This window comes from Cetorhinus maximus, chromosome 21, assembly GCF_964194155.1.
Source record: "Cetorhinus maximus chromosome 21, sCetMax3.hap1.1, whole genome shotgun sequence".
Taxonomy (NCBI): domain Eukaryota; kingdom Metazoa; phylum Chordata; class Chondrichthyes; order Lamniformes; family Cetorhinidae; genus Cetorhinus; species Cetorhinus maximus.
Window position 1 is genome coordinate 71,900,290 of NC_135899.1, and position 12,018 is coordinate 71,912,307.

General features: G+C 40.8%; 1 protein-coding gene across 2 annotated transcripts in view; it reads right to left on the reverse strand.

Moving 5' to 3' along the window:
• Positions 1 to 12,018, reverse strand: part of yars1 (tyrosyl-tRNA synthetase 1) — a 37,547-nt gene that overhangs the window by 12,356 nt on the left and 13,173 nt on the right. For both annotated transcript variants that reach the window (XM_078567123.1, XM_078567124.1), the window contains exons 8-10: positions 7,490 to 7,625; positions 546 to 631; positions 109 to 247 (exon numbers count right to left, since the gene is read on the reverse strand). In XM_078567123.1, the coding sequence (XP_078423249.1) occupies positions 109 to 247; positions 546 to 631; positions 7,490 to 7,625 (361 nt within the window). The remainder of the gene's footprint in view (positions 1 to 108; positions 248 to 545; positions 632 to 7,489; positions 7,626 to 12,018) is intronic.

The following is a 12,018-nucleotide window of genomic DNA, read 5'->3' on the forward strand; positions in this document are numbered from 1 at the left end:
CCAATGATTTATTTTAATCAAACTAGCTTCCAATATTAATGGACTTCAGTTTCCTTTGCACTGGAAAAGACAAAATGCTAACTCCCTACTGGAAATAAAATTACTCACTTTGTTGTTTTGTAGGTGGAGGATAAGCAGCTCTGGTTAATTTCTGCATCTCTGGCATTTGAAACTTCTTCCTGATTGGGTCAAGCAACTTATTCAAGGCAATTTCCACAGAATTCTTCAGATCCCCAGGATGAACAGACTGGAGAGATGATGTTGTAATCCAATTATAAAACTCAATAATGACTAACGTGAATTTTCATGAAAATAATAAATCATTTGCTAAATCTCTGCTCAGGGCTTCTATTATAAGTACTGGTATTAAAGACTTCAAAGGAATTATTGGTACAATGTCTATTTCTGCAGCAAACATGGATAAGAGCTAAATATTCAAAAACAAGTCATTCCTACAAGCAAGGGTTTTAGGTAATATGTACAGAAAAATGACGAATTGACTCATGTTAAACATAAGTCTAAAAGAGGTAAATGTTTTAACTAACCTGGTCAGTGAAATCTTTTTCAAGTTCATCATACTCTATGTAGGTCTTGGAGCCACCCCATTTCTCATCTCTCAAAACAACAAACTCTGGAAAAAGAAGGTAGGTAAAACTGCCATTTGTAGAATTGTCAAAGAGAAATGATGTGTTGAAATAAATAATGTTTTTATACGTCAGCTTTCTTTTTTAGCCTAGAATACTGTCCATAATTCATTAGCAAATTCCCAGTTTGTTTCAAAATTAATTGCACAAGGTTTTTCCGTTCATAACTGTAAAACAAACCACACTACAATTGAGAGGCTGGGCTTGGGCTTTTAATCTACACCACCTTGTAAAAGTCCTTATAAAAGACATAGGCTGTTGCAAATGTGTACAAGCAAATGACTAAGAGTATTGCAAGCAGAAAGCAGGAGAAGCAGTACTTGAACAAAATGGAAGAAAATGTGGAAATTCAAGGTTTTAGAAAATACACTGCAAACTATGTAAAATTAAATGAAATAGAGAGCTTATAATGATATGCATAATGATGTGTGCTTTAAATTAAAGCTCTGAATAGGCCATTACTCTATAATTCTGAGGTACTTAAGCTACAGTTGTGTATAAGGGCTCAGCAATGCTTCCCCTAAACCTCATGGATGTGTTGCTCCCCTGTCATTCATGAAATTCATACTCCTATCCTAACAGGAATATTTTACTAAAGTTTCTTGCAAACTTCACACTCTATAAGGTGGCTCAATATATAATTTCAATGTTTTCAAGTCGAAACTGCTCAATAGATTCACTAAGATGAAAACAAAATACTGCGGATGCTGCAAATCTGAAATAGGAACAGAAAATGCTGGAAAACCTCAGCGGCTGTGAGAAGAGTCATACGGACTAGAAACATTAACTCTGTTTCTCTCTCCACCGATGCTGTCAGGCCTGCTGAGTTTTCCAGCATTTTCTGTTTTTATATCAATGGATTCACTGTTCATTTTTTAATCTATTGTCTGATTTTATTAAGGTCCCCATTTAACTTTGCCCCATTTTTAGTTTTTTTTTGCTTTAATAGCATTCAGTTAATGGGGCCTGCATTCCCTGTTTAGTGTCACGGGATTAGTCTTAAAGTCGTTTCCCACCAGTCTGGCGTTGGGTCGTGTGGCCCGAATGGCACCATTTTGGAGGTCCAGATCTGATCCAAAGCTGGAGCTCTGGGGTTGTGAAAGTGCAGGCCCTGAAGGAGCTGGGGCTGTTATAATCGATGTTAACTTTAAATGCTCCATTCACCACTTCCCTTTCTGAACCCTCACTGTGAGCTAGGGCTTTGGAGATGAGTGACAAGTGCCAGGAGGAGCTGCTTAACTGGCCTAAAGATCTTGGTACTCCAGACACCACCACCAATTTGTGTCTTTTTTTTTCTTTCTATGTGGTGGGTTGAAGTGAATGAGAAAGAGTGGCAGATTATTTAAAAATTGTATATTTTTCTGTGCTCTTGAATGAGCTTCAGTATCGATACTCAAGAAGATGCTGTGGGTAGCAGTTACAACGTGGCCAGGAACAAGTGGCGGCTCAAGCAGGTAGTTCGGAGCCTGGCAAGTAAAGGCTCCCTAGTGCAAACCACAGGCAGTGGCGCTGCTTCTCCTCCCTCTCGCTGCTCATCTCCAGAGGCCTTGCTCACAGCGAGGATTCAGGACAGTGAAGCAGCGAGTGGGAGCATTTAAAAGAAACATCAATTATAACAGCCCCAGCTCAGCACTTCTACACCATCGGGACCCTCACTTTCACAACTTTGGAGCTCGAGCTTCAGATCGGATCTGGATCTGAACCTTGAACAGGAATACAGGTGCAGGAGAGGGAAGCGGTGAGCAGGAGAGTCGGGGAGTGGAAGGTCCGGCAAGAGGAAGGATCGGCAAGAAGGTGGAGTCAGGGAGCAGGAGAGGCTACAAGTCAGAGGGGGTTAGCAGCATGAGTGTTGGTTAGGGAGCAGGGAGTCTCACAAAAGAGGTTAGTGTGCAAAATTAAAGCACATGTGATCCCAGTAATATATTGGCATGGATTGAGAATTGGTTAGCAGACAGGAAACAGAGTAGGAATAAATGGGTCTTTTTTGGAATGGCAGACGGTGACTAGTGGGGTGCTGCAGGGATCAGTGCTTGGGCCCCAGCTATTCACAATATATATCAATGATTTGGATGAGGGAACCAAACGTAATATTTCCAAGTTTGCTGAAGACACAAAACTAGGTGGAAACGTGAGTGGTGAGGAGGATGTCAAGAGGCTTCAAGGCGATTTAGAAAAGTTGAGTAAGTGGGCAAATACATGGCAGATGCAGTATAACGTGGATTAGTGTGAAGTTATCCTTTTTGGTAGGAAAAACAGAATGGCAGACTATTATTTAAATGGTTATAGATTGGGAAATGTTGAGCTACAAAGGGACCTAGGTGTCCTTGTACACCGATCACTGAAAGCAAGCATGCTAGTGCAGCAAGCAGTTAAGACGACAAATGGTATGCTGGCCTTCATTGCGAGAGGACTTGAGTACAGGAGCAAGGATGTCTTACTGCAGCTATATAGGGCCATGGTGAGACCACACCCGGAGTATTGTGTGGAGTTTTGGTCTCCTTACCTAAAAAAGGATATCTTGCCATAGAGGAAGTGCAGCGAAGGTTCACCAGGCTGATTCCTGGGGTGGCAGGACTGTCATATGAGGAGAGATTGGGCCGACTAGGCCTGTATTCACTGCAGTTTAGAAGAATGAGAGGGGATCTCATTGAAACGTATAAAATTCTGACAGGGCTGGACAGACTCGATGCAGGGATAATGTTTCCTTAGGCTGGGGGGTTCTAGAACAAGGGATCACAATCTCAAGATATGGGGTAGGCCATTTAGCACTGAGATGAGGAGAAATTTCTTCACTCAGAGGGTGGTGAACCTATGGAATTCTCTACCACAAAAGGCTGTGGAGGCCAAGTCACCGAATATATTTAAGAAGGAAATAGATAGATTTCTAGACTCTAAAAGGCATCAAGGGGTATGGGGGAGAGCAGGAGTATGGCATTGAGATAGAAGATCAGCCATGATCATATTGAATGGCGGAGCAGGCTCAAAAGGGCCGAATGACCTACTCCTACTTTTCCATGTATCTGTGAGGCTACAAGTTGGAGGGTTGGCAGCATGAGGGTAGTTTAGGGAGCAGGGAGACTGCGGTCAGAAAGTCAGCAGAATGAGGGTGAGTTAGGGAGGGGGAGAGGCCACAAATCTGAGGATCAGCAGGAGGAAGGGGCTGCACCAACCAGTAGGGTTAGAGAGTGGGAAGTGTGGCAAGTGGACAGTTTAGAAAGCAGAATCGGCAGCAAACAGAAGTAGAAAATTACCATATTTCTTTTACATTTTAAAATGGATTTTATTTTAAAAGTTATATCATTTAGCAATATAAAGTTTTTCAACTTACAGGGTATAATGTTTTAATGTTTTGCCCTGATGATGAAGCTCCTACAGAACCTTGTAGGTGTACCTTGAACACTGGTTTTAATGGGAAAATGTGATTGGTTTAAATTAGTTATGAATATCAGGAACATAGCTACAACTTTAAGTGAGGACTTACTATATTTCACACTTTCATTTTATGCACATATACACTTCATTACTTTCTTATTACATTAGGCAAATGCAAATATTTCCCACTCCCTTTCAATGGGTGTTGTGATTAGAATACCTGCAAGACTGGAGCTGCAATTAAAAGAATAATTCTGATTTATTGCACAATTTTATTAGTTCCCTGTAGAACATAGAGGAGTGAGCATGTTTATTTACTATGGTTGACTAAAATTGGCAATAGATTTTATAATAAATATATTTAATATGAATTGGAATGAACTTGCTACATTTACACCTTTAAAATATTTCAGTAAAATAAGCTAAAAACATTTAATTTTTTTGGTGTGGTAATGTTCTCCCTTCTGAAACTATTTCCACACCACAACCCTCTCCCCTCCACCTCCAAGCTGGATCCTCACAACCTATGTATTTTCAACAACTTATCCAAAATTCTGCCATACATATCCTATTACATACTAAGTCCTACACTATCTCACCGGTCCTCACTACCTTAAAATGATTTCAGCTGTGGCTCAGTCAGTAGCACTTTTGCCCGTTAAATCACAGGCTGAGAGTTCAAAACCCACTCCAGAGATTTGAGTACATAATCCAAACTGGCACTCCAGTGAGGGAGTGTGAGAATGTTACCCTGTCAGAGATGCCATTTTTTGGATGAGACGTTAAACCAAGGCCCCCTTCTCAGGTGGAAATGAAAGATCCCACTATTACCATGAAGAGCATTAAAGTTCTCCCTCGTGTCCGAGCCAATATTTATCCCTGAACCAACATCACTAAAAAAAACTTATCGCTCATTATTTCATTGCTGTTCGTTGGAATTTGTGCAAAAATTGGCTTCTGCATTTCCCACATCACAGCAGTTACTAGACTTAAAAAAGTACTCAATCAGCTGGAAACACTTTGGGATGTCTTGATGTTATGAAAGGCACCATATAAATGAAAGACTTTTTCTTTCAAACCCCCAAAATATTAAATTTAAAATCCACATTTAGAAATCTTTCCATGATTTTATCAATCCAATCTTCCCCAAGTTTTCATTCCCCCATTCTCTTCACCTGGCCACTGGCGGAAGACCCTTCGACCCCTCGAGTCCAACTCTCTGGAATTCCCTCCATAAACCTCTACACCCATCACCCCTCCTTTAAAAACCTCAAAACCCATATACACAAAGGCTTTGTTCTTCTCTCAATGTGTTTTTGTGGAATGCAAGTGCAAGCTTTATGTTGACAAATACCTTAGCCCAAAATCTAGTGTGGCAGAGCAACAAACAGCACCCATTGTTAGTTGTATTTGCTCTTCATTTAATCTCAATGATATGTTGTGCTGCAAAATGCTGAAAGAGTAGGACGAAAAGGGTGCAGCGCCCTCTATAGGGGACCTGGGATCTGTGTGAACAGGGCAAGCAACCTAACCCATTAACAAAAACAAAAAACTGCGGATGCTGGAAATCCAAAACAAAAACAGAAATACCTGGAAAAACTCAGCAGGTCTGGCAACATCGGCGGAGAAGAGCAAAGTTGACATTTCGAGTCCTCGAAACGTCAACTTTGCTCTTCTCCGCCGATGCTGCCAGACCTGCTGAGTTTTTCCAGGTATTTCTGTTTTTGTTTTGAACCTAACCCATTAGATTGAAGGGTTGTGAAATTAACAATTTCAATTAACAAAAAGACTAAAAGGAAGTTAAGTTAGAGTGGGTGAATTCACTGCCAACTCAAGTACAGTAAGAAAAATAAAGAGAACGAAAGAAAGACTAGATTGAGGTAGGGAAAAAAGAAATAGTAACAGAGAAAATTTTAATTTTTAAAAAACGCCCATCAATTAAAGCCTAAAGGAATAGGACACAATTGTAATAATTAATTTTCAGTGCCAGAGTGGTCACTGGCAGTAATTAACATTTATCAGATCATTAAGGTTTCTAGACTTGAAACTTTCTGGAAAGTTTACTTTGTATTGACAATGCAAGAACATCAACTTCATTCAGTTCAATGGGAAGCAAGACAGTGAGATGTTATTTTTCGCAAGGCTAATGTAAGATGAGCACAACTTCAAAAACAGTTACTTTGCTTCTTAATTTAGCCTGACATTGATGGGGCATTGGCACACAAATAACTGTCAGCATTATCAACCTTGCTGTCATTCTGACAGCAAGTTTTGAACCTGCATATTGCAAGTAACATTTTGCTATTTTCATTCAATTTTAAGTTCTTAATATATATTGTTTCAATTACAAAGTTTATGAAGATTAAGATTTAGGACTGAATCTTTAAATTTAGGGTAAAATGAAGGGCTCATGTGACCCAATCTGAAGTCTGCCTGACAGTGAGCCTGGATGGTTTGATTGTTAGAGATCAAATGAAGGCTTAGATGGTTTGTTGAGGAGAAGGTGCAGGGTATTTATATTTGGAGACAATGGCAGCAGTCTCTGAGTTTACAAAGAGTAGAACCTGATTCTCCCAAAGTCACAGAAAGGTGTTGAATGTACCGGGTGGTAAACAATTGTGTTATAAACTGTCCATTTACTTTTAAGATGAAAGAATTTGGGTCAGGGATAGCTAATCAGCATTTCTTCCGGGATGCAAGGTTAATGTGTTTGATATTGTCATGGGGAAGAAGGCAGAGGAAGCCATTTTTAAGATCAGGTTACAGGTTTCTCTACAAATCAATGAATATCATTGACAGGAGTTTGGTGTGGTCAGCCAAGTGAAAGGCTGCTTGGCTTTGCAAGCTACCACAGCCAGATGGTGGAGGGGTACTGTCTCTAGTTGAATAGATGCATCCTGCAGCCTTCTGTAGAATGCAGGAGATTTCTCCTGGCGTGGCTAGGGGAAAGAAGAATCACCAGAACAGGCTTTACTGCTGGTGGTGGATTTGAAAAACTTCCTGAAAACTGAGGAAAAGTGTCTGAAGACATTCACTCAAAGTTACTACTCAGCAATATGGGAATCTATTAGAAGCTGGGACCAACTAAGGACTGATTGCTAAAAGGACAGTGCAAGAGTGCAATAGGTAATAAGTATAAAAAGGGAACGTCACTTTCTGTTGTTTAAAAGTGTAAATGAAAACAATGTTTGGTCAATAGCTGTTTTAGTCATTTGTGGCAGTAAAAGTTTTAAAATGTGAAATCTTGTCATATCATTCTTTCAGCTATTACCTTGAAGTTTGAATATTTTTTTAAAGTTATTGATCTCTACGGAGATTATAACAACATTTCAAATTTTAAAAATTAGTTTCATGGGTGTTTATGGTTTGAACAGTGTTTAAAAGATACAATGGAAATTGAAGAAAGAATTGAGATTTTTCCCAAACAATTCTGAGATCAATATTTTGTAAAATTCCACATTCCTTACTCTCACCTCCATGCAATGGAAACAAGACATGTTTCACAAAGGATAAAACACCATTGTTCTCCACATTGCCTGGTTCACAGAATGCCCGTTTTAGCTTCTTTTTTACATCTTCCTTTTTGTCCAGCAAGTCAATCTTGGACTCCTAAGGGCAATAATTGATGTGAGTATCCAAAAGAGATTACCAAAAGAAAACCTATGAAAATATATGTATACTTGTATTCAGTGTTCTCGCCCTCATATTCCATTTCTCATCTACACACCCAGGAGTACCATTAATTCTCCTAAAATTTCAATTACAGTTTTAAGTTTTTATTGAACTAATGATCCTCACAGCAGTTTTTCCACCAGTTCCCATTAAGTGGACAATATCCTCTGTGGTCCTGATGCTGCATCTTTTCAACAATCAACCATTAGAAGTGATCAATACCCACAGAGTAATTTTCAGCATCCTTTTCACTAGATGTAATGCAGTGTTGAATCTGATTTTTTTTCAATTAATAGATACAACCTGATCTCTGACTAATTGAAATAAGTAATTCAAAACATTTGCATTCCTTCTCGACTCCGAGCTTTCCCCCACTTCAGTAAGACTTCAAGTAAAGAATGAAAACTTCCACCAACATTTTATAAGACACGCTTGATTTTGTCTTTAAACAAGGCCTTAAACCTGCCTTAAACATATCCAAAGACCACAAAACAGTGGTAGTCATTAAATGAAAAATATATACTTTTAATTGCGTGGATATGAGAAGTGATCTTAAAAACACTCAAAGTATGCAACATGTTCCTACCCAAGAATGTTTAAAAAATGATGATTAATTCTCACTCATCATAATCCATACCAGTTTCTTAAATCTTTCAATTTTGTATTATACCTTTGCACAAATCTGCAATTGAGATAACCTATTTTCATTCATTTTAATTCCACCTCTACTTTTATCACATAACATCAGTTTCAATTTATAGAAATTGCCTGCCCTAGCCCTGAACTTACAACTTTCGTTGGTTTTTCTATCTTCCCTCATGTGCTTTCCAAGCACAACTTGACCCTATTCTCATGAAACAGCTGACCACGCAACTTCCCCTCCTGGCCCCCAAGTTAGCTAATGCTGGTAAAGTTTCTTTCTTCAGGTGTTGTCCCGCTCTTTTAAATCTGTCATCATCACACATCTCCTCAAAAAACCAAGCCCTGAGCCATTATCCTTGCAAACTGCCGCCCCATCTCCAACATCCTTTTTTATAAATTCTTTCGTGGATCGTGGTTATCACTGGCAAGGCCAGATTTTATTGCCCATCCCCAACCGCCCTTGAGAAGGTGATTGTGAGCTGTCTTCTTGAATCACTGCAGTCCACGTGGTGTAGGTACACCCACAGTGCTGTTAGGAATGGAATTCCAGGGTTTTGACCCAATGACAGTGAAGGAATGGCAATATAGCCTGAAGTCAAGATGGTGTGTGGCTTGGAGGGGAACTTGCAGGTGCTGCTGCTCTTGTCCTTCTAGGTGATAGAGGGTATGGGTTTGGAACCTGCTGCCAAAGGAACCTTGGTGAGTTGCTGCAATATCACTTAGCAAATGCAAATTCCCGAAGCCAAGTCTCATTAGCTGAATTTAAGGTGATTAATCTGCCTCTTAGTCTGTAAAGGGGACATTCCTTGGTAATGTGCAGCATTGTTTGTGTCTTTCCACAAGTGCATAAGGGGTTTGTACTGAGACCCCAGTGGTGGAGGTTGGCTGCACAGGGGCCCTGACCTGTCCTGAACCTATTTAGCAAGGCACTGTCGCTGTGGTAGTTCAAAGCTTGCCATTCAACAGATGAAGTTGGTCACAAGGAACTTGTTAGCGACTTTCCATGTTTCCCAGTCCTTAATCCAAAGAATGTTTGCTGATAGGTCTTTCTCAGGAAGGCTGCTCCATATGGGGTGTCGAGATGGAAGGTGAGCAGTAAGTAGTTGAACAGGTCATCATAGAGTGGTAAATGAGGTGCAGCATGGGTGGCTTTAGCTGGCTTGTGTGTTTCTGTCTGTCGGCGGATGTGTAGTGCAGCAATGTTTGCAAGGGCTGGAAGCCAGGGGAGGGGTGTTGAGTGGAGTGTTCCAGCCATGATGTGCATCAATCGAGTGTCAACAAGATGTGTGTGTGATGACCTTTGCCAGGCATGTGCACAGTACTCTGTTGTATAGTATGATAGGGCCAGAGAGTTCTGGCAGCAGCAGCCCAAGTAGACCCAGCAAGTTTGGTTAGTAGGTTGTTCCTGGTTTTGATCTTTGCTGCTGTTTTTTCAAATGTTCCCAGAAGGACAGAGTCTTATCTAGAGTCTCAACCCAACATACTTGGGAGTGACCATGGTTTATCCATATAGCCATGCAATTCTTTTTTGGCATTGGCATTGTGGAGGTGGAAAACACGGGATATGGTATTAGAGGGATTTAATATGAGATGCCATGTGCTGCAGTAAAATCCCTCTAAACTGATGCCCAGTATATTACAATGCTGCAGTTCTTCTTAGATAAAAGCAAAATACTGCAGATGCTTGAAATCTGAAATAAAAGCAGAAAATACTGGAAAAACTCAGGTCTGACAGCATCTGTGGAGAAAGAAACAGAGTTAACATTTCGAGAGCTCTAAAGAAGAGTCATACGGACTCGAAATGTTAAGTCTGTTTCTCCCTCCACAGATGCTATCAGATTTGCCGAGTTTTTCCAGCATTTTCTGTTTTTATTTCTGTAGTTCATCTTGCTGCCACCGTGAGGTGGTAGAGGGAGCGAATGTTTAACGTGGTGTATGGGGTGCCAATCAAGCGAGCTGCTTTGTTCAGGATGGTGTGAAGCTTGAGTTGTTGTTGGAGCTGTACTCATCAGGCAAGTGGACTGTGTTCCATCACACTCCAGGCTTGTGCCTTGTAGATAGTAGACAGATTTTGGGGAGTCAAGTAGTGAGTTACTCGCTGCAGAATTCCTAGCCTCTGACCTGCTTTTGTAGCCACATTATTTATATGGCTGGTCCAGTTCAGTTTCTGGTCAATGGTAACCCCCCTCAAAATGTTGATAGTGGGGGACTGAGCGATAGTAATGCCGTTGAATGTCAAAGGAAGATGGCTAGATTCTATCTTGTTAGAGATGGTCACTGTCTGGCACAAATGTTACTTGCCACTTATCAGGCCAAGCCTGAATTTTGTCCAGGTCTTGCTGCATATGGACATTAACTGCTTCAGTATCTAAGGAGTTGCAAGTGGTGAACATTGCACAATCATCAGCGAATATCTCAATTTCTGACCTTATGAGGGAAGGTCATTGGTGAAGCAGCTGAAGGTGGCTGAGCATAGGACACTACCCTGGGGAACTCCTGCAGTGACGTCATGGGATTGAGATGATTGATCTCCAACAACAACAACCATCTTCCTTTGTGCTAGGTATAAACATATGAACATAGAGCAGGAGTAGGCCACTTGGCCCCTCAAGCCTGCTCTGCCATTCAATAAGATCATGGCTGATATGATTGTAACCTCCCGCCTACCCCTGATAACCTTTCACCCCGTTGTTAACCAAGAATTTATCTAGCTCTGCCTTAAAAATACTCAAAGACCCTGCTTCCACTGCCTTTTGAGGAAGAGAGTTCCAAAGACTCACAACCTTCTGAGAGAAAATTTCTCCTCGTCTCTGTCTTAAATGAGCGACCCCTTATTTTTAAACAATGATCCGTAGTTCTAAATTCTCCCACAAAAGGAAACATCCTCTCCACATCCACTCTGTCACGATCCATCAGGATCTTAAAGGTTTTGATCAAGTCACCTCTTAACTCTTCAAAACTCCAGTGGATACAAGCCTAACCTGTTCAACCTTTCCTCACAAGACAACCTACCCATTCCTGGTATTAGTCCAGTAAACCTCTGAATTGCTTCTAGCACTTGTATATCTTTTGTTAAAAAAGGAAACCAATACTGTACACACTACTCCAGAAGTGGTCTCACCAGGGCCCTGTACAACTGAAGCAAAACCTCCCTACTTTTGTACTCAATTCCCCTCACAATAAATGATAACATTCTATTAGCTTTCCTAATTACTTGCTGTACCTGCATAATAGCCTTTTGTGATTCATGCACTAAGACACCCGGGTCCCTCTGCATCTCAGAGCTCTGCAATATCTCACCATGATTCCAACCAGTGGAGCGTTTTCACCCCATTCCCATTGACTCCAGTTTTGCTAGGGCTCCTTGATGCCACACTCAGTCAAATACTGCCTTGATGTCAAGGGCAGTTACTCCCACCTATCTTTGGAAATCAGCTCTTTTGCCTATGTTTTGACCAAGACTGGAATGAAATCAGGAGCTGAGTGACCCTGGCGGAACCCAAACTGAGCACCAGTGAGCAGGTTATTGCTGAGTAAGTGCCACTTGATAGCACTGTTGACAACCCCTTCTATCATTTTGCTGATGATGAAAAGTGGACTGATGGGGCAGTAATTGACCTGCTTGGATTTGTCCTGCTTTGTGTACACAAGACATACCTGGGCAATTTTCCACATTACTAGGCAGATG